General features: G+C 47.3%; 3 protein-coding genes across 3 annotated transcripts in view; 2 read left to right on the top strand and 1 right to left on the bottom strand.

Moving 5' to 3' along the window:
* LOC131264894 (uncharacterized) overlaps positions 1–11099 on the bottom strand; it is a 119736-nt gene extending 108637 nt beyond the window's left edge. The window contains exons 1-4 of the mRNA XM_058267160.1: positions 10350–11099; positions 5838–6183; positions 4401–4958; positions 3497–4367 (exon numbers count right to left, since the gene is read on the bottom strand). Of these exons, the coding sequence (XP_058123143.1) occupies positions 3497–4367; positions 4401–4958; positions 5838–6183; positions 10350–11099 (2525 nt within the window). The remainder of the gene's footprint in view (positions 1–3496; positions 4368–4400; positions 4959–5837; positions 6184–10349) is intronic.
* A 12837-nt stretch (positions 11100–23936) lies between these two features.
* On the top strand, positions 23937–25346 carry LOC131263445 (uncharacterized). The gene is made up of 3 exons (XM_058265646.1): positions 23937–24027; positions 24087–24184; positions 24248–25346. Exons 1-3 carry the CDS (start codon positions 24010–24012, stop codon positions 25248–25250), a joined length of 1119 nt encoding a protein of 372 aa, XP_058121629.1. The 5' UTR covers positions 23937–24009; the 3' UTR covers positions 25251–25346.
* A 222-nt stretch (positions 25347–25568) lies between these two features.
* Positions 25569–26459, top strand: LOC131267708 (general transcription factor IIF subunit 2). The gene has a single exon (XM_058270649.1). The coding sequence runs from the start codon at positions 25642–25644 to the stop codon at positions 26455–26457; it is 816 nt and encodes a 271-aa protein (XP_058126632.1). The 5' UTR covers positions 25569–25641; the 3' UTR covers positions 26458–26459.
* The last annotated feature ends 215 nt before the right edge of the window (positions 26460–26674 follow it).

Here is a 26674-nt window from a genome sequence, read left to right on the forward strand (position 1 = left end):
GCGGAAGGAAGTGATCTTCTCGGGTACGCAACAATTCGGGGCATATTTGAAAAGGCATTGAATTGTTAGGATGATTTGGAAAATCTTAGAAAACGCTTCAGATGTTAATCTATTCAATCATAAAACCTAATACCATGCAAGTTATGAACCGTTTTGGCAGAGTCTAGGTTTAATTTGAAGACCCTGAAGCTACACGGCCTACATTGGTTGCCTTTAAATGCTTATTATTTGTTGTATTTAGACACAATTTTCCAACTATGCGTGGTTTTCGTTGGCATCCATAAGCATTGCCCATGCTTGAATTATGTAAACATGTCAAAGCTTACGAGCTGAAATTAACATTTCTTCTTATTAGGCCATCTGTAGGATCCCCAGCGGCACACAAATGGAAAAATTAAGCGTTATCAACCGCTCCACGGAGCGCAACGCCAGCTTTTCGTGAAGCCCAACATGCACAGAAAACAATTGGTTATGTCATGAGGAGAGCCACCCACGACGGCGGAACCACCGAGCGACACACCGGAACTGGTCATAAAGTGCGGTCACTGTGCTGCACAGCACAAATGAAAGTCCAAACTGAATAACTTCAGGTGAAGAAGGGTTGCACTTTCTTCGCGAGCGATCCCATCACGTTTAGCTTATCACGTAACAGCTTTACGCTTCTCTTACAACGGCCACTTCATGCTCCACGTCCCTCGGCGAGTGGAATCACCCCTTCAGGGAGATAGTCGAGAGGGAAAAATCTCCCTTTATCGAACATTTTCCCCGAAAAAAAAGCAAAAGGTACAAGGTAACCGCGCCGTACGCAACGCCGAGGGAAAGCGATCGCATACTGGTGATTTCGTCCCCGAGCCGACCAAGGGGCCATATTACGCGTCGGCAGCATGAAGCTTCTTCGCCTTCCGGGCGCAACACAATTATGATTTAGCGCATTGTGCCGAGCAGCCCACGACGATGTATTGCTATTCACTTTTCCATTTCCCAGCGAACGGACGACAATGGCAAATTCCATCCGAAAAACGGAACCCCACGGAACCATCCACCGACGCCGACCGGAGTTCAAGGGACTTAATAATTCGGGGTGTAGAATTCCGAGGCACACACACACACACACGCATGAAAAAACGACAAATTCCACGGCCAACTCTGCGACGGTCTCGCTGCCGTACGTTCATGAATAATTAATCAGCACGGAAAAGACCTCCCTCATCTCGAAACGGGGTTAAAATTCTATGTTGCGTTTCACTCCGTCAACGCCTCGGCGGAAACAGTTGGGTTCTTTGTTTTTTTTTTTATCATCGTATCACCTCGTTCCCCTGGCGGAGGCAAGGTGGTGGTGGCCGGAGACGCCCGCAGCCGGGGGTTTTCCCGCTCGGACGGCCTTGTCAGGGTCGCGGTGGCCGCCATCGCGCTTGCCAAAGACAAATGTGCGCGAGGTTCTGTGTGCTCTGCGTTTGCGGCCAACGTACGTCAGCGAAAGTAAACGGAACGAAACAATCATAAATTGTGCCCACTTCCCCCCGGAAATTCTGGGGATTTTCGGGGGAAAACCGCGCACCGGATGAGAAACGGATTTTCCATTCCTCCTCCTCACCGTTCGAAATACACTGGCTAATTAAGGTCTCGTGACGTGGCGAGTCGTAGCATGGGTAGAAATTTGGCATCGCGAGGATCAACGCTTTAAGGATTTAGAGCGAACAAACAAAAACAAACGAAGAACGCGCCGGCAACTCATACAATCTACCTCATTCAATGTGTGACGCGCTAATGATGACATTGTTCGGATTATGTCACACACGGCATGTGAATTAACATACCTGAACATATTCAACCGGTTTGAGAAGTTCTCCTGCTGCAGGTTTTCAATTTGTGAGCAGTTCGTCGACGATTCCCGTTGCGAGAGGGATTAAGTTGCTAAATGTTTTTTACACCATTCCTGGTGACACCATTCTGATGATCCTTGGGAATCATGAGAAGAAGTTACACTTTGGTAAAATGCTTTGGGTACATGGGTACAGGGAACCGAAGCAAAATCGATGTGGTAATTCCGCTGCTCAATCTGTCAAAAAGAATGTTGGCTTCCATACCCTCTAATCGCTTGTGTAATCTTGTCAAAACGTAAACAAAGGAACCAATAGCTCATTCCATTGCACTTTAATCGGATCGGATGTACTTTTAGCGTAGTTTTTGTATTTTCAACAATAAACAACAAAGTATTAGACGCAGCTTTGGAAACATGCTGCAACTTCTACCAAACTGCAACACATAAACAAAGCACAAATATCGACGATACACGAAAGACCAGCGTAATTCACTATTACACTAGCGATTACTTAACGTGCTAAGTTCACTAGTTAAATGTAAGTTCACTAGATAAATTTGATTCAAGTAAGTTTCACAAGAGAAGTGGTCTTACATACCAGCGTACCTTCTAATATTCATACCTTAGCCATTCTAGATTGAGCCTTCGAGCATTCTATTTTGTTCCGATTCCGAGTAACACAATTTCTAATCCAACATAAAGTTGAAGCATCAAATTCACAATTACGTTTTCTGGATTCTAGAATAAACTATCCTTCGGTAGATATTCGCGTACACCAAGTCGTCGTCTCCACTATCTGCAGATCAATTCACTGTAGTGTCCGATTTAATGGAGGGGACATTTTATACAAACTCGTAAAAAGAAAACCTTAAAGTTTGTAGCAAACCGCAAAGCCTTCTACGACTACTGCAAATTACATCGACAATAGCACACCTACTATGATTTCCTTCCATCTCTTTGTGTGCAAAGTGTCTATGTTTATGACCCGCATTGCCTAACGCCGGATAATCTTATCGATCACCCAGGGATTGCTTCGGCCCAAGAGCTCCGGTCCACTCCGGAACTTTCTCGCCAACTTCTTCCGCCATTTTTTTATCCGCTCATTATCTGCGGACGCTGTTTTGCAGAGATCCCGCGTCGGCGCGATCATCCCACCATGGGCACGATCGAACCGGATGCACCATCGGTCGGCGCCGCGGTGGTGTTCCGTTGATTGCGTGCGATGGTTTTAACCCGCACCCCGGTCGCCTTCCGCCCGCGAAATGGGATGTCAAAAGCGATCCCGGGTGTACGGAGAACTGACTCTACCCTGACCCTCCACTCCTGGGCCTGGGCTTAGGGAACGAAGTGAGAGGGAGGCAGGGTAAACCCAAATCCTTTCACTTCCTATCGCGCAAAAAAAAACGACCCATGCACCCCCCCTTAAGCCGTCCGTGCGTCTTTTCGTGTTGCTTTTGCAAATGGCTCCATCGTCGTGAAAGGAGAAAGTGAGTCCCGTCGAGTCGCCCCCTCGTCGGGTGTCATGGTGCGCAATAGTAGAGAAGAAAAAAAAAAGACAAACAACCTCTCGGCGCCCACGAACCCCCCCAGAGGCCGAGGGCGAGAGAAAGTAAACACAAGTTGAACCGCGAGTGGGGACATTAATCAGTGTCCGGATTTCGGAAGGTCACTTACCTTCGCATGATCGGAATCGGAAACGTGTAGCGGCAGTCGTCGGCCGCCCGGACCGGTATGGCCGCCACAGCCGCCGCCGCCGAGTTCGCCGGAATCATCTGCGGGATCAGGGAGGCGCCCATGGGCAGCGTGGTGTACGGCGGGGGCAGATGGCTGTGCAGAATGTCGGGGATGATCTCGATGGGCGGCGGCGACCGGTGATGGAGGCCGGGCCCGCCCGGGGGTGGCGGGGGCTCGAGCGGGTGGATATGCTGGAGCCGGTTGCGTGCCATCCGCCGCTCGCGTCTCTCCCGTCGACGGTGTTCGCGCGTGCTAAACTCCGAACCCCCGGGCGGAAGTCCCGGGACTGGCCCGAGAGCGGGTGGAGGGGCGCCCATCAGCAGTGCCCCGCCAACGTGCACCCCGAGCAGGGTGGTTGGATCGGGTCCTCCGCCAGCCGCCCCGTACGGGCCGACTCCTGCCGCTGCCGCCGCCGAGTGCAGCTGAAGAGACGGAGCCTGCTGAAGCGGTTGAGGCTGCACCTGGATCGCGTCATCCGTTTGCGCCTCGGTCGATGTATAGGTACGCGGAGGGCCAGCAGAACCCGCACAAACACTCGGTACACCATCACCACCACCACCACCGCCAGCTTCTTGTTGCCCCTCGGCGGAAGCTGGCGGATCGTCACCCTGCCCGCGCACTGTCGGCCACTCGGGGCCACTAGAAACTTGAACCATTTGCTCCGGAGAGGCAACACTCGTATTTACAGCACTTTTTTCAAGCACAACACTACCACCGGTGACACGTCCGTCACCGCCCACCAACACTGGCTCCCCCCGAACGCCATTATCTGCACGCACCGATCCTTCCGGCTGCGTCTGGACGCCACTAGCTTTCGAACCACCCTTCTGCTGATCTTCACCACCGCCAACACTGGCCGCCGCCCGGTAGCAGCTCACGATGCTCACGCCGGACGACGGGTTGTTGACGACGTCGTTCTGCTGCTGATTGTTTGGATCCAACCGGTTCACCTGGATCGTGAGCGCTTGGAGGCCACCACCACCACCACCACCACCAGCGCCATCCGCACTCGACGTGGAGGACTGACACTGGGAGGACGAGGGTATGTAGACGCTTGTCCGGCTGCCCTCGGCCAGACCGGCCGCCGGAACGTTCAGCCGCATCGCCTCCGGCCGCTTCTCCGGGAAGCTCCTTCCGTACGATCCTTCCGCACCACCACCACCACCACTAGACGCAACGTCAACAACAACAACGGCACGATCCTTTTGCGCACTACCGGACGTCGTGGTCCACGACGGCGCTAGCGACAACGACGACGACGACGAAGACGACGACGATGTTTCTCCGTTCGCTTGCCGCACACTACTGAGTCCGCTGAGGAGCGCGCACGGTTCGACGGGTTCTTTTTCCCCTCCTTCTGCGCGCTGGCGCACTGGTGTGCGTGCGATCGGATCGACTGCATCTGGAACGCATAAGCAAAGCATGAACAACATGATTAACCCTTATGGCCAAGGCTACAACAAGTCTACGCAATCAGACGGTTGGCATACTCTGAACAGTTGAACAATCTTTTTTGGAGCTCTTATTGTCATCTTCAAGTGTCTACTTTGTCTCGTAATAAAAATTTAACACCTGTGTCAAATGTTCGAAAATTTTTCATAAAAGTTCTTCATCTAGTTCCGATTTTGTATCCCTTACTTCTATGAGAATCACAGCCTACAAAAGATATATATCAAAAAGTTGTTATTTGCAAAATAAATAGGTGGATTCTTTTAAATTGTGTTGTTCTTTGTTGGATCTATATCTTTTAGGTAATGCATCCTTTACTAAGAATTCAAACAATTCTTGGAACATAAAAAATAAAACAAAATTTTAGTATAAAAACTTAACGTAAATTTAACAAAACGATGTGTTTTAAAAATTATTCAAGAAATATTTGTATAACTTGTTGGTCACTCTGAAATGATACTGCTTTTGGCCCCGATGGTATGTATCGTTCCAAGCTCCCTTATTCACCCGGTTGTGCATGATTTGGTGGTGGTGTTGGTAGGTTCACACCACCACCACCACAAACACCAACCCTGGTTCCATACATATACGGTTTGAGCATAATTATGTTTCTTTTGTATTTTATTTTCTAAATTCTTATGTTGTACACCAACAAACAAGAGTGATTGTTTTTGAAATTTGAACTTGTTTAGATGAGTGCATAAAAAATAATAATAAAATACAAACATACATGGGAAGTACATTTGATTGGAGACACTTTGTTTAAATGCAAACTACAGTTTTAAGTTTTGCTAACTGTAGTCAGGAAATGAGTCAGTCAAATTTAAATTACCTTGACCTGGTCGTCCACGGTCGGCCAGTTGCGTCCCGTCCTGCGCCACCACCAAGCACGTGCTTGCACTTTTCCGATGCAACCACCGATGATGCTGCAGTTGAGCCGCCGCGGATGATGGCTGGCCTATGCTGGTTGCTGCGGCCAAATGTAGGTCTCCGACGCTGCTACCGCCGAGGTGCGCGTCCGGCTTAAGCATTGCGGAAATTATGCACAAACTGTTGCTAGCGCTCCCACTGTCGCCACTGCCATTGTTGGTGCTTTTGTTACAGGTACCGCCGTCGTCACCGATGGGATTGTTGTTGGTGCGGCCGATGTTGCCATTGCCATTACCGGGTGGATAAACCTGTTGACAAGAAGGCGAAACATGATCGCACTGCATAACAGAGAGTGGGGGAAAACTATACATCACTCCTTCACCCACACGCAAACGCGCCCTTTCTACACACACACCTTTCTGCACGTCCAGTATCGGGCAGTACGGTTACACAGAGCATAATCAGCACACATAGCAGCAGAGCAACATAAATGGACGAGAAAAATCTCGGAACCCAGACGACCGGTGAAAGGCCAACCACAACGGCGCGCCACTTTTCGTCGTGTCCCATGTTTTTTTTTCTTCCTATGGCCACTCCATTATGTGCCTTTATTCACCTTTCGCGTCCCAGCTTCCCCGCCCAACCCCAACCCAATTCCTCCTCCCCCCGCGTTCTTATGCTCGCTTATGCTTGTCGCCTCGTTCGCAACGCACGGTTGCTTCGTTCTGTTCGTGCATGCCCGGACATGATTTACTAAGCCAGCGTCGCACGGCATGTGCGGCATGTAAGAAGCCAGAGGTCAACCGGGATGGACCACCGTTGGTTTGGACGGAGTTTCGCCACTTGCTGCCCGAAAACTGATCTCTTCCGTTCCGAACATGAGCAAGCCGGAAAAGGATTAAGAACTACGCACGGAAGCTTGCTTTTGTGCTGGTCTCGGGGAGGATTATTACACCATTCCTTAGCTACTTTGTAACGTGTTCTGGGTGTCTTTTTTTCTCCATACAACAATCTCCAAGTAGTATTCCAAAGTTATGAAGGTATATTTAAATGTCATGCTCAACGAGTCAAGAATTGAGCTAAATTTATCAAGTCTATTCACATTCAACAATGTTCCTAGAAATATGTAACAACATAGAAATAATGCATGGTGAATATGGGGTGGAAAAGTTAGGTTTGGCTCACTTAGAAGAGGGTCACCACCAAAGAAATCGTAGTATTCATTGCAACGATCATGTAAATAAACTTTGTATGGTACTGTAGAAAATATGTTGGCCCACTTAAAGATGCTTATTTTATGTATTCTATGATTTAACTAATCTTTAAAATAATTTGGAAACTGCTATTTACCTTTACCATTGATCGCCTTTTTTTGTAGATAGTCTCTAACAATCAGCTGTCAGTGTCTTAATGCATAAAAATTTCGTGTCAGTCCAAACCAGATTTCCTTGGACCGAAAAAAAAGTATTTTTCGAGCTCAAAAAATTCTATTAAAGTCTTGATAATTCTAAAAACACTCAACATTGAAGGAAAACATTACTTCCGATTTTTTTACGCACTGGTTGCTTATATTTCGCTATAGGCGAACTATTTGCTTACAGCATGATGGGTTGAAAAAGTTACAGCTTCATAGAATTTTAACCTATTGCTCGAAACATATTTGTACAATCGCTCCCAAACTTGACAACAAACTAGAATACATCGTTATTAACACAATAAAAAGTGTGACGTACGAGTACTTTATTGTCAGCCCATTTATTTGAAATCAATATGTGATAATTGATATCCTTTCCATGTGGGCCAAAATAACACGCATCGCCCTCACTAACCCTATAGCATTATCAGTTTTGCATTGATAGTCAGTCATCTTTCATAGTTAATTTTAATACTGTTTAATTTTACATCGATCTAGCTGTATAAACAACACCAAGGGCAAAATTTATACTTTTACAAAATTTATTTCGAAAAATGGCGTATCTTAAACTAAACCGAAGCAATTATTCCACAAATGTTGGATAAGTTGGGATCCCTTTCAATCAGTGACTTACAAACCGGCATTCTACAAACGGAAAGTACGATGCGTTTGCAATCCCAAACCGGACCAGTTTCGGAATCGCTTGGCTTCGGTAGGATGCTCGCACCAACCCTTTGGCCAACGTGCCCTTCATGCAACATTAGCGTACTAGTACTTTTTTGTTTGTCGGTCCTCTCGCTGCCTTCCACTTGCCAACGAAACAAATTCCCGTTACGGCGCGGAACTGCTCTCGTCACCAGCGACCGATCTTGAAACCGATTTCGTCCAACCGTTCTGGATGATCGGCCAAGGGTACCGCGGCGCACAATTGCTCATGTTCGCAAGAGCTCCCACCTTCGGCCGGGAGTTGCAAGTGTTACAAACTGTCGTCAAAAGAAGCCCGCTATGACGAAGGCGAAGAGCGAAGACATTAGCAGACTCCGCGCTCGAGTTGACGCGTGATAAATTGGAAAGAAAGCCGCAAACTTACCGCACAGAAAAGGGTAGTCCAAGAGTTCCAAGAGTGTGGAGTAGGAAGAGAGCCTGATCGCTATGGTTATTAATTTGCCAGCAAACTCCGTACTCGGTACCGTACTGGTGGAAACCGGTAGATGACACTTTTTCAACCGAACAACAACCATACAGCCACGGTAGAGATCAAAACTGGCCAACAATGATGATGATGATGATGATGATGATGGTAATAATGCTGTATAATCTCGCATTTGTTTGAGCGGGACCGATGCGGAAGCGGACCGGGTTCCGTTGCAAATAGATTAAGGGATTAGGACGGCTCGCCGGAGGAGGACGCGGTTGCGTCCACTCGTGAAAGAGGATTTGCAGGGGCTTCCAAAGGTGGTCAATAGAAATGAATAGATTGTTCTGATAATACAATCCGACGGCCGGAAGGGAGTTCACTTTGTTGTTAGTTTGTGGACATGTTTCACAAATCTCCTTGAGCTGATAACTAAACTTATTGAGGTCGGCTTAAGCCACGCTCCAGAAAGATAAGCTGTCACGAGCATGACAGCGACATGGAGGAAATATCTGGTGAATCCGAAATGTAAATCCTGATTACCCGGGTTGTTTCCAACATGGCTATCAATGTGGGTGATTGAAATATCACAAATACCCAATGTTCCGTAACCAATCGAGTGCAGTGTGATCGACATAATCGGGTTCGATTCTCCGGGCGGACAATACCCTCCATTTCTCGAGAAATGGCGAGATAATTATCGACCATTTACATCTTCATGCGCCATCCGACGCGCGTGCCGTAACTATCTCTTCCGGCGAAGCGACCGGTGGTTTCCGTTTTGACCCCAAACCGGACGTTCCTGCTTGACACGCACAGGGGGCTTCCTTAGGGGCTTTGCGATAAGCGCGACCTTCCCGGGCCTTAAATCGGAAGTATTTCTCACCTTTCGCCACGAGCCTCTGTCAGTGAGCCTCAGGCCCTAATGAACGCATAGACCCCACCGATCTGCAGGAAGGGGCAAGCAACCCCTATCGAAAGTACACGCGAACCGACTTAGTGGGAACCTCATTAGCGCACTCATCCCAACACTGATAAGCGTGCCTTTCTGGTGAACTATTAAACCATTCCCCGCACAGGTTCAATGCCACCTTGGAGGCTCGCCGTTTGCGATACACGAACGCGCTAACGCGCCATCTTTGTTCTTTGTCCGCTCCGAACGAAACGACCGTCCATCGAACCCTCGCTGCGCGCTGGCTTGAGGGATTATTTTCCTGTGAGGTGATAACGAACCCAAGTGGCTGTAGGGCCGCGCGTGTGTGTGGACGTCCGTGACACGTGTTGAAGTGTCGGATGAAGAGGCGGAGGTGGAGAACAAGCCCTTAATTGGAACGCTTTCTGCTCCGATAGATTGGCTTCCTTTCAGCGATAAAATGACCCCCGCAATGCCGCACTCACACTCCAATGAATCCGGTGAGTAATTCCGTAACCGATTGGATCAATTAGCAGCTCGGGGGAGTGGGTGACGATTATCGATGCTGTTGCGATTAGGTTCGTAGAAGTATGGAACGATTTAGATTTATCCGTTTTACCACCAGAATGAGGTATAATACCGCACAGATTGGAGAATGAAATTTCATCGGATGCTATTTAATAGGTTCGAGATGCATGGCATTAATTATTGACAATCGCTCATCGAGTGTCTTGCCATTTTCCAATTATCCAATGCCAAACGGAGACGGCTGACTTTGACCGCAAAAATTGTGGATTGCATAACGCAACAGCTTTCTGATGAGTACACACACACACACACACACACACACACAAGTTCAATTACGACACCTTCTTGATATCAATGTCCCCTCGACCGATGATTCCGACAGTTCCGAGCCGAGGAACTCATTTGTGCTGCCATAGTATACAATCGCCAGGAACAGAGCGTTCCGATTAGGCACTAATGAATGACACAAAACGGGACTACTAACCTGATAATCGTCTCGGTAGCTGTCAGCAAACCCGTCCCCGCTGCCGGTGCCCCCCGCCGCCCTCGAGCTGTCCAGGGCGAGCAGACTGAACGGCAGGGAAGATGTCTCCAGTGGTGAAACCCCCGGCGCCGGGCCCTCCAACCCCGGCGCCCGGTGCCACCGGCCGACGAACGGTGTTTGCAGCTGCAGGTACGGTCGCTTCTCGGCATCGTGCGCTGGCGTCTGCACCGTCTGCCAGGGTGCCCGATGCCGGCCCGGCCCGTGGATGCTTGCGTAGGAACTTGCGGTCACCGGGGTGTCGTAGGCGGAGCCGTAGCAGGAGTCGTAGCCGGCAACGGTACCGTCGACGTGGTTGTTGTTGTTATTACCGAAGCCACCACCGTCCCAGCCACCGGAAAGACAACCGAGAGTGCCGAGCGCGGCTGGATCGTAGTACGGATAGCTGAAGCGGTTCCCCGCCTGCAGCTCGCCCGGACCCCCCTTACCGCCCGCCGTCGCCCTCGTGCGGTAGCTCCACGCGGACAGACTTCTTCGCATCAGCGACTGCTGCTGACGATGTGGATGGCGTCGGTGGTCGCGGTTTGCTCCGGGGCCGAGGAAGGCATAGTTATTGTTGAGCCGATGCAGCACCTCCGACTCGTCCGACGAGTCCGACTCGGACAGATTGTTGTCGTACGGCGTCCAGAGCATGGAGGACAGGGCTTCCTCCACGTCCGGCGGTTTCCGGTGCGCCCGGGACTGCGCGTTCATTTTGCTTCACTAGGTTATCACTGAGATCCGGTATCCCAAACCGCTTTGGAACCGGGAACGGTGGACTTATGGAAGTTCCAGAGCTCGGAGAGCCCGTTAATCTAGCGCCACACACTCCTACTACAGCCGCTCGATTGCACACACGAAAGATAAATCCGGCGATCGCTTTGTCGTCTCCGTGTCTCAGCTTCGGTCGGTGGTCATCGCATCGTCCCGCGGTTCGCCCGTAACCCCTTCCGCCCGTCGCAAACAACCGTCGAAGGATGACAGTCCGTGCCGGTACCGGTTGTTTGACCTGCAGCAGGCTAATTGTTCGCTCATTGTGGCGCACGAACCGCACGGAATGGGTTTATCGTTTAGTAACGCAAACATAAACATGCCCGAACCGGGAGGGTCGATGCGGTCGTCATTGGAGCATTGAAACCAAAAAAAACGGGGTTAAAACGAATCCCTGCCGGGATCTCGGGAGCTCCGAAAATCAGTGCACCATTCCGCCCAGAAGGCGGCCTGCCGGATCAGTTTGCCTTTGTTTTTGAAACCCCGTTTTTATGCGACCGTTTTCACCTCTAGCAAAAAACGACAGAAGAAACACCGGGACAAAGCTCTGCTTTGCTTTTGTTCGGGGATTCGAATTTCTTTTTCCTGCCCTCAGCAATCCTTAGTCCTGATGGCGCTCTCTTCTCCAATCCCTGTGTGTGTGTATGTGCGCCCTTTGTGGCCCTCGGGTGGTTGTGAATTCGGTTGTTGAATGTTTTAAGGGAATTCAAATTAGATGATATTTATGTTTATATACTCCCCACGTCCTTCCACCATACTCGCAGATACTTCTGCTTCTGCTGTGGTTTTGTTTCAGACTGCACAGAATTTCCCCGAACCATTATCATGCCCGGCATCATTAGCATCCTCATCAGCGTAGGGGATTTTCCGCGCGGGAGCCGAAGGCGGAAAGGCGATGGTGGGAAACCGTGGAGAGATGGCACGCTGAGCCAAGCCGCCAACCCAAAGGCAAAGACTTATGATTGTTGTATGCTCCGCGATCTCCTTTGTTCGGGCCGCGTGTTCCGTTGCAGAACTCTTCGGGGTGTCTTTTCACTCGTGCGCACCTAGAAGAAGCTGCCCTCCTTGCGAATTGCGGTCACAGATTCTTCACAGCCTGCACACACACACACAGTTCTGGCCGACTGGAGGCCGACTTTAAGAGCATTGCCGATCGTTTGCTCCGTCGGTGCTTCATTAATATATTTTACGCTCCTCAGTTCGCCTTCCGCTTGGGTGTGTTCTCTGTTTTGATTTCACTTTTCTTCACTTATTCCACAGCATCAGCCTTTGCCATTCTCTACGGTGATGGGCGTTCTTGGCTTTGCCTCTACTTACATTCCGGTTTGTGGCATTCTCGCGTGTAATAAGTTTATTCCACCGTTCCGCACGCCGTTTGCAAAACGAGATGGTAAAAGATTGCCCGTGCTTGTTTTATTTATTTTCGGTTTTCTTCTGTTGCATCTTTGGTCAATCCATATGCAGTTTCTTCCCCAAACCGGCGCCTGACGGGACCTGACGATCCTATTGTTTTGCGATAAAACTTCAAACGGATACGAACGAAACCGGCCGAGGAGCGATATCTTCACGCCGGGCCTGCCTTCGAAGCGACAAACTGTCACTCAATTCAGCGGAATCTGCATTCCATTCCGGACGCTTTGCGGTGACCAAGATAGGCGGTTGATAGGTAAGTCAACTCCTGAGATCGCTGCAGGCTTTCCCTCGCGGGGCCGCTGGCTGTGTCCGCCTGGTAGAGGAAAATGGGGAGAATGAAAACGGAACGTTAAAAAAGGGCTTGTACCTATCAACAACCAGAAACCACCCCGACGCGGTTCCCGTTTTGTTTTTGTTTAGTTTTTGTTTTATGTTTTTTCCCGCTTGTGTCTCATCGCCGCGCGGCTTCCGAATGAATATGCATGCTTTGGCTATGGTAATGAAGAATGAATATTAAGTTTGTTAATGAAAAATGATAATTCAACTACAGTCAGTATCCGACTTACGCGGATAATGGGGACCAGAGAAATCCGCGTATCTCGAATTTCCGCGTATCTCGAATATTGCTTGACACATAGTTTATACTAGGAGGTAAGAGATCGAGCTCTTGTGTACATGTATCATAGGATATTCAATTTTTTTCTTTGTCCATTAATATGAATGCAATGCAAGCGTTTTCAAACAACATAAATTGCAACAAACGAAATAAACAGCGTAAGTTATGCAAATGCGTAATTTACATATTTATTCGTGTGGTTGTACATCTCAGAAATTTAAATCGATGTAATAAACCCAATCTACTGTCAAATTTTGAAAACCGCGTATCTCCGAATCCGCGTAAGTCGAGAACCGCGTAACTCGAGAACAGACTGTATTGCAACCGCTCGTTTGTGGTTGACGGTTGAAGCTGCGGCCGACGGGTTGTTTGTTGCCAGAGCTGTGTCCATCGACGCCTCTGGTGTCGGCATGGCTGGATGCTGCTCTGAGTCGTTTAACAGGGCTTCAGGCTTCCACTGCCGAGTGTCGGGAAATGCGTTCGCAGTTCATAATATATACTTTTAAAGAGACATATTCTGGTAACAATAGCCAACAAAAAATTCTGTTTTTTAAATCTGTTATAATTTTGACAGTAATATCCTTATTAGATGAGGCTTTTAAACGCTAATAAGCACGAATCATATCATTACTGTCGCCACTTAAAGGACCAATCAAATTACCTTCTGAATTTATATATCCAGCTTATTTTTGTACACCATACTAATTTTTTTTAAGATTAAACATACTAGAATAGAAAGAGATCTTGAACAACATATGGAAACTGTTGTTCGTCATAAAAATGGTAAATTACGTAAAAAACTTCTACACTTTAAATCAGCTAAGGAATGGTTATCCTGCTTTACATTTGATCAACAACAATGGGAAAGAAAAAAGATAGTAAGCTTCAAGAGTTGCGTATCCGATCAACCCGTTCTTGTTATTGATAAGAAAACCAATTTTCTCAAAAGCAAATCTGCTCTAAAAAGGTTTTTTACAAATCAATTCATTTGATAACATTAGTACTAATTAAATAAAATATAAAATAACAAGTGGTTCGTGTGAGAAATAGTTATAAATTTCTAAAAATATGCAATTGATCTTCTTTCATATTCCGTTTCATTTTTCTTTCACTATAAGCCTTTTGTCGCGGTGACATTTTCCTACGTTGACATGTTAAATATTTTCTATTGTACAAAAGTAATCACAAAAGTTGCTCGGCTGTGCGAGGAACTCTCCTCGCCGATGGCAGAAGGAACCCAATCTTTGCGGCAAGGCGCTTGCCATCATTCATCGTCCAATCTCTACCGAGCGTGGAAACAATGGTTCATATGCATTTGCACATTTGCATTTCTAGTGCCGGTGGTAGCTTTTGTCTTCGCTGCGGAAAAGCGACCGAGCTCGGGCGAACCGTTTGCACCGGTTCGCAATGCGTATGGCCCTTCCCGTACCTTCGCAATGAGTTATGATCCGTGTGCGCACAAACACATAAACCCAACCATTGACAATCCCATCCGTTTCCACCACCTCTCCCTGCTGAACTCGGCAGAATGGCCACCGTTCGAAAGCGGCAGGGTGGGGGTTGGAAAATTCGATTTCGCTAGGTCGACACATTCCACACCATTTCATGCGCCCTCCCGGGACCGAGTAGAGGTTTGCCCCCCGGAGGCCACCCGGTACGATGTCGAGCAGTTTGTTCCGGTTTTCTTTGGTCCGGGGCTCAACTGGAGCGAAGGTTCAATTGAAAGCGAATAATAGTTTAAGACCGCAAAATTCATGGGCCGTTCGGGCGAGCTGGTGAGCCGGTGTGTGTGTGTGGTGGTGGTCCGTTAGGAACTTTCGGAAACTAATAAAGACGCCCAAGGTGAGGTGGCACAATGGATTGGCGTAGTTGGAGGAGGAATGTACGATAAATATTCAATTTGCAACCACCGGCAACCGGCGTGACCTGTATATTGCAGCCTATGCAGCTCCTACACTAATGCTTGGGGAGGTTTCAAGCGGTGGCTTAGAGCGATCCACATCTCGGCCATTCTCCTCAGGAGAAAGTGGATACCTTTGCCGGGGGATTGCAAATGGTCTCGCAACAAGAGACTTCGGAAGCAATAAACAAAATCCACTTCGGTAGACGATTCCGGGGCCCTCCGATGTGGCCGCAAGCGTCTGTAACAGCAAGCTCGTTTCAAATATGCGTAGATCACGGTACCGTAAATGGTAGAACAACAATTCTCCGCTCTAAATTTACATGCAACCGGCGTCTCGGTGGTCGCCGTCGTGGTCGTCTTCCATGGCGCGTCCTCCGGTGCTAATGGAACACGTTGTGCAATCGTCGCTCGATTTCGGAAACACGTTATCCCAGCCTCGTTCCGAATTCAGCATTCCATAAACATTAATGATGTATTAGCTTCCGACGATGACGAAGCGTTCGGTGGAAGTTAAGCCAGCGAAACGACCTCACACGCATCGCTCAATACCGCATGCCCGTCAAATCATCAGCATCAGCAAAGGTTAACCGAGTCTCGAAGACCTTGGGGAACGAGAAGTAACCGATGCCAAGGCTGCACACCTATATGCAGGTTTAAAATTTGTTGACTCCCAGTGAAGGGCGCACAGCAACGGTGTTGGGGCATTCCGATCCGACGCGATCAGCTTCGTAGCTCGATTAAGCCGAGACACAAACCACCGATCGATTCACAATCGAGCAAGATATTTTTGCAGCAACCGACAGCACGTTACAAGTATCACGAATGCAAACAAACTCCCCCCGGCGCCAGCTTCGTGCCGTTGATTTTCCTCCGGGGAGAAAGGTTTATTGCGATTTTCGGTGCCGAATGCAGACCCCGGTGACCTTTTATGGCACGCTACACCATGTGAGGGCACGCGATGGAACAAGTGGCACGCAATGCGACACTGTGGGCAAGTGGTGGAGCTATCGATAAAAAAAAGGAAAAGTTTACCTTCCGAAACTTCATTAGCAAAATTAATTGACGGCTGCACGGATTGTGACGTGTCAGTGATTTATATTTACCACCGAAGCCAGCGCTCCAAACAATCAGCGTGAAATAAATGGCCACAGCACGTGAGGCAGATGTCCTCCGACAGTGAATCCCAGCAGATTGAGCAGATCAACTCGTGATGAAGAGTACCGGAATGACAGTATCGCAGCAAGGGATGTTCAGTTTCGTCTGATGGAGAAGTCATAACATACCTCAAAAAACTTAACTTATCTTTTAAAGAATTTTGAAACACAAAAATTTTGATCTTTTTTTCCGAGTCTATCTTCATCCGATTCATTTTTTCCGAGTCTACGCTTCGTTTCCCGTCCCCTTTATTTTACCCACTGTCAAACCACTGTACAGCTTACTACGATGTTTACTACGAAAATTTCCCCAATTCCGAAAGCCGGTGTTGATGGATTGTATATCATCATCGGATGTTTCTAGGAAGAAAAAGATACGCAAGCTGAAACGCGTAGCTAATAATTTGCTAACTTCATAAAGTTCCCTTTACCGAACTCTCCAGATGCCTACTTAGTAGATTAATTTCTTCAGCACAGACTAATTACTCCACGCGGAAGTTTACCGAGGGGGCGCAGGTGTTTCCATTTCAACGTCCGGATCGGAAAGTGGATAGAAAACATCGACCGAACACAGGAGACCGAGCGAAATCATCCCAACATCATATTGCAGTTGTTTCGATGTTCAAGGTAAATGGACGCTGGTTTGTAAGGACCTTCAAAGGACGCCTTGGGATGGTGGAAGTTTATTTTACTTCACTTTTATTTTTGTTATGTTTTTTTTTTTTTTTGGGAAACAGCTGCTACTGTCCAGTGGGAAACTGTTTACTAGCTTCTCTTTACTTTGGCGGTGTTTGCTTAGCACATTCTCCTTGCCACGAGAACCGTGAATGAATGCTCCCCCGGAACGATAAAGATCCCGCGTCGGTGAAAGCATTTCGCTGTCGAAAGTTGCACTTCGTCATGAGAGCCGCTGCAGAACCTTAATCATTCTTTCGTGTTTTCAACCACTTTCGATGCAGTGTTGGAATTCCATTTGTACGTTTCGGTTTTTCCCACCGAGTTTCTAGTTTTCCCACTTCCATTCCCCAGTGTTTTCCTTCGTTTCCTGGTTTTATTTGCCACTCTGCAAACGCTCGATAGTTTCCACTCCGCCCCCGCCGATACCATGCTTCCGATAATAACCATTTCCCACGGACGTGCACATGCACACTGCGGAAAGCGCAATTGGCCAACGCTTCAGAATGTTTGCTTCATTTTCTTTCGGCGACATTTATCTGCTAGTTTCGCTTGTTGGTTCTCGGAACTTTTGCCGCGTTCCATGGTGAACGAACTAAATTAAAACGAACAACGTTTAACAACTTGTAGCAAAGTAGTAAAACTTCCCCCCCCCCCCCCCCCCCACCACCTTCGTTCGCTTCTCCCGAAATGAAAATATAAAAAACCTACTCCTTACCCAAAAGAATTCAAGGATGAATGAGTTTTCCCGACATCCGATGGAGGGGGAAAAGTTTACTTCAATTAGCATGAATTATGGACGCGCTGGCCTTCCATTTTTCAATCGACCGATTGAATAAGACATTTCTTAGTGGTTTCTCGTTCGCCAAAAGAAAACATTCGTCGCTCTTTGCGTGCACCGATGAAAAGAAAGGAAAACAACTTTCCAAACATGCCGTTTGACGAAGGGCTGTGGAAAAGGAGTGTCCTTTTCTTTTCCTGCCGGAACATTATTAAAAAATGCTTCCACTTTCATTGTGCTTCGGGAATGATTAAATTCGGCTCAACGTTCCCTCCGGTAGGGTAGGTGGAAAACTCCCGCAGAAGCAGTACAGGAATCCCCACCCAAAAGCAAAACCATTCAACGCGGTGCACTGCAGTGCGGGGAGGAAAACCTGAGGAAACCCCCACCGGAAGTCGGAAATGGATTTTCCACCCTCAAAGGCTCTCCCGCCTGTCGTCATCTTTGCCGGGCTTCACGTCGGGTGAAAGTTGTCCTTTCTTGAAAACCGCCGGCCTAAGGCTGGAAAGTATTTCTTCACTTTCCGATGTTTCGATCATTTCGAGGCAAAACTCTGGACACGGTACGGTTTACGGAAAAAGAGAGCAAGAGAGAGGGCGCATTGCTGCTGAAAAACACAACAGACGCTGAAACACAAATGCCAGGACAGTTTTTGGTGACAACCAGCGGAACGAGAGGGAAGTAAATTGAATTTTGAAGAAAATTTAATTCGTCCATTGTTGACACCATCGCTTGCAGGGGTGCAATTATGTTTCGCCGACGTGGCGAAGTGAGGGAGCGCCATTAAAGACTTTGCTGAGTAACGGCAAGTCGAGGATTTGTTGCAGCGAAAAAAGTTGAGTCAATCTCCCAAACCTCCCCTGATCAAATGTTTTGCTTTAATTACTTTAATTTTCTCTTATCCTATGGCTGCCCATTTCTGGTTGTTTAATTTTTCATGCAAAAAGATTTTTTTAACGAAACACATTTCCATCACGATGGAAGCATTCTAAATTTGCATAGGAGAGAAAAGGATTCTTTAAATTTTCACAACATTTAATGCCAAGGATTTAAGACCTCCTACCAATCGGATAAGATTTTCTACCAAATAAATCATTTTAAGATAATAATGCTTCCTAGCATCACCATAAAAGAAATGGATGGACAAGTTTGCTTGAAGATTAAGCAATTTGGTGATGAATTTTATCATTTCAATGGCTCACAATGGAGTTTTCCAATTTTAAATAGCTTATCTTGCAAATGATACCTATTGCAGTAGAAATTTCTTTCTCAAAATAAGAGTATTTGTGCAGATATTGATCTACTTTATTTAACATGCTTTTCAAAAGACATCGCCAGAATCATTCGATGAACCATAGGACGGATAAATCCTCTCGCTCTTTTCAGAACTTATTGTTTGTCCATTACATAATCCCTCCGCATTCCGTTATGCCTCGTGGAGGATATTAATTTCCAAACGAACCTTATTTCCGGTTCGAGACATTGTCTTTCCGTTTTTTTTTTCCAGATCGGGCAGGTACCTATTTTGGCGGCAGAATGTACCATCCCGAAATTTGGGATGGAAAAGTTTCCCATTTCCCCCGTTCCCTTACCGCTCTCGAACGTTAAAACGGCAAAAATGATAAAATTAATCCGATTAAAACTGTTGCTACTAGCGTTCAACCCGGGAGGTAGTGGAGTATGCGGCGGTCTATTTTCCACCACTTTTTTATTCATTTTTCTTTGATTCGTTATCAAACACACGTACATGATCTTTCCCGTCCGGAGTTGCCGGTATTCAGCCACGGTAATTCGTTCCATTTCGATTCCGAAAACGCACCACACAACGAGCAAAGCAAAAGGCAGACAAGTTCATCATTATTATTTTTCGCATCAACGCATCCCTACATTATCACGGACCGCGAGGACCAGTTTGGGCCTGGAGTGCAGGAAAGGGGAAAAACACAACATGGGACATGGGGAGCGGAAAAAAACCGGATAAAAGCGAAAATCCTCCCCAATCACGTATCCTCGTAAAAGCTAAGCCGTTTTTGGGGAAATTGAGTTAAACAACCCCGCGGGGGCGAACGACGGATGATTGTTGGGTGTTGGGAGGCTAAGGTTAGGCTAACGAACAGTGAACATCAGAAGTAATGTAAGCCCCCGTAGAAGGCATGGTGAGGAGGGCTGTGCGTGAATGTGTGGAGGGTTCTAGAAAGGCAAAAAGGCCAAGTATTCATTCTTATAGCCGCTACCCGTGTGTCAAGAATGGTAATGGTAAGCAATCCAACACTCCCGCAGCCCTACATCGTTGCGTTCCCGGGTGAGGTGATGACTAGGCCATGATTAAGACATCGCTTACCGCCATCGGGCCGGGCACACATACGCCTCGGCCCACCGATAAGGATCTCTTTCAGCCGGGCTTCCGAGCACGCCTTTTTGCCACATTCTAGGGCCGCTCTTCTGTGGGTCAGAAAAGCTGGAGATTGTTGCTTCCTTCCTTCCACAGCCGTTCGCAATCCTTGCCACCATCCCGTCCCAGGAACCTTTCATAGTGGCCACAGGGAAGCAGGCAACCTTTAGGCTGCCGGTGCAGCCAACACGAACGTACGTTCAATCTTCCGCGGGTTCTCCCTCGGGAGTGCTTTTCGCGTACGCTTTCGGGAAAGACGACATGTCACCGGTTGCGTCGACGACGACGACGACGACGCTGCGAGGACAAAAGAGGATACAAAATGACACCGTTTTGTGCTGGGTTCACCCTCACCATTCCGCTGCGGCCGTACCACTTTCTTAATGTCAGTGGGACAAATTTTGAAGATGCATCCATCGTGTGCCGTGCTTTCGTTTTTAAAAACCGACGAATGACATGACGACGCAGCAGCCATTATCGTACACGTTTGCTGCAAACTCCCTTCGATGGCCAACGTGCCCTAGGCAGAGCACGATGCTACGACGATGATGCTATCGTTACTTTCTATTTAGGCAAGCAAACGTGCCACTTTTTAAGCATGATCTCGCCCCCCGCTCCCGGCATCCACTTTCAATGGAGGCGCCTTGTCATTCACTCCCGTGGCATGTGGCTGCGTACGTACCGGTGTGTGTAAGTGTGTGTGTGGTTGGTTGGCTAAGAAATAGAAGTTTCGTCGACCATCTTCTACACAAACACACACACACACATACACCGTGGCATCATGAGCCACGTTCGGGCACGACACTCTTGTCGCAGCCAGCGCGACGATGGCTCAATTTGCATAGATGACTGCGCCAGATAACGTTCTTCTTGCAAGCCAACCAACGGTTCCCCCGGTAGAGGATCCGAGCGGGGAGCCTGGAAGGACATCCATTACATCTACATATATTCCACCCGTGCATGCAGCATATCATAAACCACCGGGAAAACCGGTGGTGCTAGTTTCCCGGAGGGAACTAATTGATAAAAGTTAGCACGGCACTAACGATACCCGAAGTGTCATAGAGGACGTAAATGGAATTATAATCTAGCACCATGGATGTGGATGTCGTTTCGGTGCTATCGCTTTCCCGGCCGGTCGACAGCTCGTCGTCCGTGGAATACCGGGGCCAATGTTAACTAACCGTAGGTCTTTAGACGGTTGATTAAATTTTGAAGGCGAAAATGGTTTGAGGCGGCGGTGTGTCTTCAAAGTGTATTGAAATCAGTTTTGTGAAACGACAAAAGTTGGTTTCATTTATATTTACATTATTATTTTGATTAAAGTTGGTAAAACAAATGTTTCTACCTGGAGGCGAAGCAAAGACCGCAACTAATTTAAATCTTTTATTCCCTCACATTTTCTTCCCTCTAGGATGTTTTATTGATTTAAATTGCCAACCTCCTGCCCCAGAACAAGTGTTAATTTTAACATCTTTATCTAGGGCAATTCAGAAGCTTCTCGCGATTCTCGGAAGTCAATAGCTCAGTTCCGGCGATTCCCAATAACAGTTAATTTCTGATTAAAAATTCCATTACGGCGTTCCAACGGCATCCACAGCTACCACAATCGCAGCCTGGGGAGTCGAAATGCTCGACCCATTAATTCCCCACTGGACCGCCAGCCGATGGGAACCGACCGAAACATAGCACCGAAACACCGACACTTACAGACAGAGACATAGCTTCCGCTTCCGTTCGCCTGGCGCTAATGACTAACCGTGGGGCAAGGAAGCGAAAGGATTCGTCGAGCGCGGGGAAGCGGTGTTTGTGGCGACCGGGGTTTTTCTTCCCTTTCCCCGCTGGAGTGGATCGTTACCGCGGGGCGAAACTTTCGCTATAAATAAGGTCATAAATCAAAATTTAACTTTCACACCTTCCCCAAGCGGCGCAGACGAACGGACTGCTCGATTTTACAACTAGCAGTTGGTGCTTTGGCTCGCCGAATGTTACTCCCTTCGACGAACGACCCGTGTGCACCCGCATGTTGCGGCTCCGAATTGGAAAGCTTCCAATATTTCACGGGGAGAAGTTGAAGCGGTATTTTTGTTTGGCTGTATTTTCCAAAATATACTCCCTTCGGCGTAATTATGTACTTTAAATTAAAAAAATAAACCTTTTCTTGTCCACACCCTTTGCTAGCAGAAGCCGCAAACATCGATCTGAAATATTTTGTTATGTTTTCACATTATTTATTCCAATGAAGTCAGCCTCAAGAATTGTCCCACTAACTTGTACACCACAAATTTCAAACTATACCTACCACGCTGGTAGTCACTGCTAGAATTATGACCGAAATATAACACAGCTTTGCGGTGGTTACATCCATTACATTTCACCTCGTTAGCATACCAAACGACTAGGAAACACAGTAAGGACTGTTGCGAGCGAAAACGGCAAGAGATGCTGAACACAAACCTGACTAACGACCGAAAAAGGCCCAACGTGGCACTCCGGGCTTGCCTTTGAATGGGGCAATAAGCACTTCCGGCGGGGGCACCAACTGTGCTCACCCGAACTATGGTGAATCCTTTGCTCCGGAAAACAACCAAGACCACCACCGTCGAAACCACACGTTCCACACATTAATCAATCCATTTTTTTGAAACCCGGACGAACATAAAGGTGCCGGAAGTGAAGGTACCCGCGGCGGTAGTGACACCCTGTTGTGGCTAAACGACTACTCACCCGATCGGGAGGAAGGAGAGCGGGGTGGGAGTGTCGGCGGCCGGAAGCAGCCGATGGGATTTAGTTTTACTTCACGCTCGGGGTCAAAGGGCGGTAAAGGATTTCACGCTTCCTAGGCAGCCAATTTCTACACCCTCCGCGTTAGGTCAACTACATCGAAACACGTGTGCACTGTCCACATACTGAACCGCAATCGCTTAGACCCACCGGTTTTGCACACCACTAACGACGGTTGGATTATGGGGGTTTCCTTTCCCGGCTTAGGCTTCACGGTCCTTAATTTTTTTTATGTTTATTTCTGACCCCAAAACTTTCGCTTGAAAGTCCACCCGTTTTCTCGTGCGAGAATCCCGCGCGTCAAATACGTAACAGCGCACAAATAGACGCGAACTGGAATGTTCTCCGTCGTTGCGAAAAACAACGGCACGACCCGTACGCGACGAGTTTTCCCACTAGACTGTCGGCCGAGTGTCGTCAACCTACCGCAACCATGTGCAGGATAACGAACGGCGTGGTTTTTCCCGAAGCACAAGCACGCGTAGCATTCCCGGAAGAAACTGTCATCTGTGCAGTAAAAACAACGAGCCGAAGTCCCCTTCTTTAGGGAGGACGATTCTGCGCAGACAGTGCCTTATTGTTTTCATTTGACGAAATATGCAAGCACTGAAACGTTTCCTACTTGAAAAAGTACTTGAAACGTTTTCGAATTGAATTGTTTCAATCCTTCCAAGGATGCAGGAACTTCATGTAACGTTCCGTAGAAGCATGGTTTGTGATTCTTGAAATCGAACAAGTTAAATCAATGGCAGTAGCAGAACTTTTATGTTGCCAATCTGACTAATTGGTCGCCTTGTAGCCACCAGGATTATCCCAGACAAAAATGCAAACAAATCTGCTACCTTATCTCAAATAAAATATCTTTCAAAACATAAAACTATTAATCTAGTGTAACCTGGATTTATGAAAATATTAACAGTCGATTCAAATTTTGTTCATTTCTTTCGAATTGATTTCGTTTCGAGTCAAAGTTCGAACTTAGAAATCTCGTTTATAAACCCAAAATGACAACAAATGCTTAAAACTTCAACGATTGTTTTTGTTGTCGCTTTTCGAAGTTTACGAAATTGATCCCGAGCCGGCAGCGAGAAACCGTGTGTGCATTTTTTATTAGAAAATAAGGGACGATAACGAAATGGTGGACACCAGGAAGGTAAATATATGTTCTTGCACTATTAAACTTCGAGAAATTGTTGAATGCGTGAATTTTAGCAAAATGCATCTGGTCCCAAGCCACGTAAAACCTTGGAAAGTGTGCGTCAACCATCCCATGATGACGACAAAACAATGATTGAGTCTTCTAGCGTCGGGTTAGTCAGCTTCTTCAACATCATGTAATTAATATGTTCCAACTAATCCAAATTATATTTTAGGTCAGTGGAAAGGCAGCATGATAACTCTACCCACAACATTGAAGTGAGCGGTTGTAATTCTACCTTACCGTACACGGATGGAGATGATCTGATTGATACTGATGGTTCAATTTCCGAAGATTGTACTGATGACGATGAACCACTTGTGAAAGAAGCCACACCTGTTTCATATCAGCCAGAGGCACTACCGGTGCCGGCCAACCGATCCAAAAAGACTCCATCGAAGCAGATCGCTACACCAAAAACCCCCCACCAAAAGCAACCACCACAACCATATACGGAAGCAAGTGTTAACAATGAAGTCGAATTTCCCGTTGCCTGCATTCTCATTGCTATTCTCCTAATCGGATGTGGGTATGTAGTCCATTATAAAGTGCAGAAATATTTTACAAAACCACCTGTCATTCACGAAAAGTGTGAGGAATTCTATAACCTCGAAAAAAGTTACACAAATGTCAAAAACACTTTGTGGGATGCGCTTAATGTAAGCTTTAGCCGGGCAAACAATCAGAAGGAACGCCGTGAGCCTGGAACGTTTCTCTTCCTACACGACGGATCGATTGAAATGGTAGATCGTTTTATTGAAACCATAAGCAAAATAACAGCGCATTGCTTCGGCGGAACGAAACCGATCCTGCTAGACCGAAAGTACTTCCAGCGCGCCGACATTCAACGGGATTTTGGCGAGTTTATACCACTGCAAAAGGCCGCTTTGCAGGAGCAAGGTATCATGGTTGTACGCAACTTGGAGAACATACCACCGATGGCAGTACAAGCATTTCACAGCATCTGTGATCCGGAAGAACCGCTAGTGGATAGGGCAGTTATATATTTTACGATGGATACATCGAAAGTCGGTGGACAGATGACTCACGATAGCGGGCGGAGTGCCACAGCCGAGGCAGAAATGTTGTTATATCAAATGTGGAAGAATGTTCTTAAGCCGGAGGTGCTGGGTCCCCTTGTTACACGACTAACCGAAAATGTTTATCGCATCGTTTGAAAAATGTTGGGAGTTTTTATGAAAAGTTTATTTATCTTGGTACTTAATGCGTTGAAAACATAGAATTAATAAAAACCGCTTCAATAATGTATGAGTTTATTATTTTGAATTTGTTTTCGATGAAAATGATTTCTTTCTTCAAAAACTCAACTAAACGATTACATCGCTATACTAATCGTTCGAAAACATAATCATGTTTTTTACTGTTTAGTTTGGTACTGTCATGTTTTGAACTGTCATGTACGTCAAATAAATTTGTTTTTAATGTTTACAAAACATAGCAAGCTGACGCGCATTACAATCTAGCACAAAATCCTGTCCAAGCGATCGAAAAAAGTTTGATTTTCCAATCCACGTTAACACGTAGGACCGAACTAACTTACCATACAACATGTCGAAAGACGGTGAGGCTATTCGCGTCGACAAGGAGCTGGATCTATCCAACGCGGGCCGAGGCGTGTGGCTCGTGAAGGTACCGAAGTATATGGCTAACAAATGGGAAAAAGCGCCGGGCAACATCGAGGTGGGAAAGCTGAAAATTTCCAAACAGGTCGGCCAAAAGGCACAGGTTTCGCTCACGCTGTCCGATGCCGTGATAAGTATCGATCCGTCGGAGGAGATTCCGCGTGACCACCGGCTGGATGTGTCGGTCGTCACCAAACAAACGCTGGGTGTTTTCTCGCACGCCATCACAACCAATCGCGAGGATCCGGTGCCGGAGTGCGAGAAGCAGTACATGGAGGGCCGAATTGTGCAGAAGCTCGAGTGTCGTCCCTACGCCGACAACTGCTACATGAAGATGAAGCTGGAATCGATCCGAAAGGCATCTCAACCGGCCCGGCAGGTGAAATCGCTCGAGAAGATCGTACACAACTACAAACCGGTGTCGGACCACAAGCATAACATCGAGGACCGCGAGCGCAAGAAGGCGGAGGGCAAGAAGAGCCGTGATGACAAAAATGCCGTGCTCGATATGTTGTTCAACGCGTTCGAAAAGCACCAGTATTATAACATCAAGGACCTGGTCAAGATCACACGGCAGCCAATCAGCTATCTGAAGGAAATCCTCAAGGAGGTGTGCGACTACAACATGAAGAACCCGCACAAGAACATGTGGGAGCTGAAGAAGGAGTATCGGCACTACAAAGAGGACGACAAGAAGGACGACGACGCGCCGAAGGACATGTCGGGTAGTGATAGTGACTGATTTGTGATAGCCAGCAAGGTGTCGGATGAAGCGGGATTCTATAGGGTTGATTTGTTGGGCCATCCCGGGTCAACTGATTTAGGATGTTTATTCACCGTTTTTAACTTAAATACAGAAAGGCTAAAGAGCATTTTCCAAACCTGAGTGATTGTTAACTTCCCTCGAGCAACGGAGTAGAAAATGAAGGAAATCGAAAAACATAAGCATTATGCTACCA

This window comes from Anopheles coustani, chromosome 2 (genome assembly GCF_943734705.1).
Source record: "Anopheles coustani chromosome 2, idAnoCousDA_361_x.2, whole genome shotgun sequence".
NCBI lineage: Eukaryota > Metazoa > Arthropoda > Insecta > Diptera > Culicidae > Anopheles > Anopheles coustani.

Excerpts from the sequence above, each read along its gene's own strand:
- LOC131267708 (XM_058270649.1), top strand. The coding sequence starts at position 25,642 with ATGTCGAAAGACGGTGAGGCTATTCGCGTCGACAAGGAGCTGGATCTA.
- LOC131263445 (XM_058265646.1), top strand. Across the intron at positions 24,185-24,247 it reads ATTGAGTCTTCTAGCGTCGG|GTCAGTGGAAAGGCAGCATG; the intron begins GTTAGTCAGCTT and ends ATTATATTTTAG.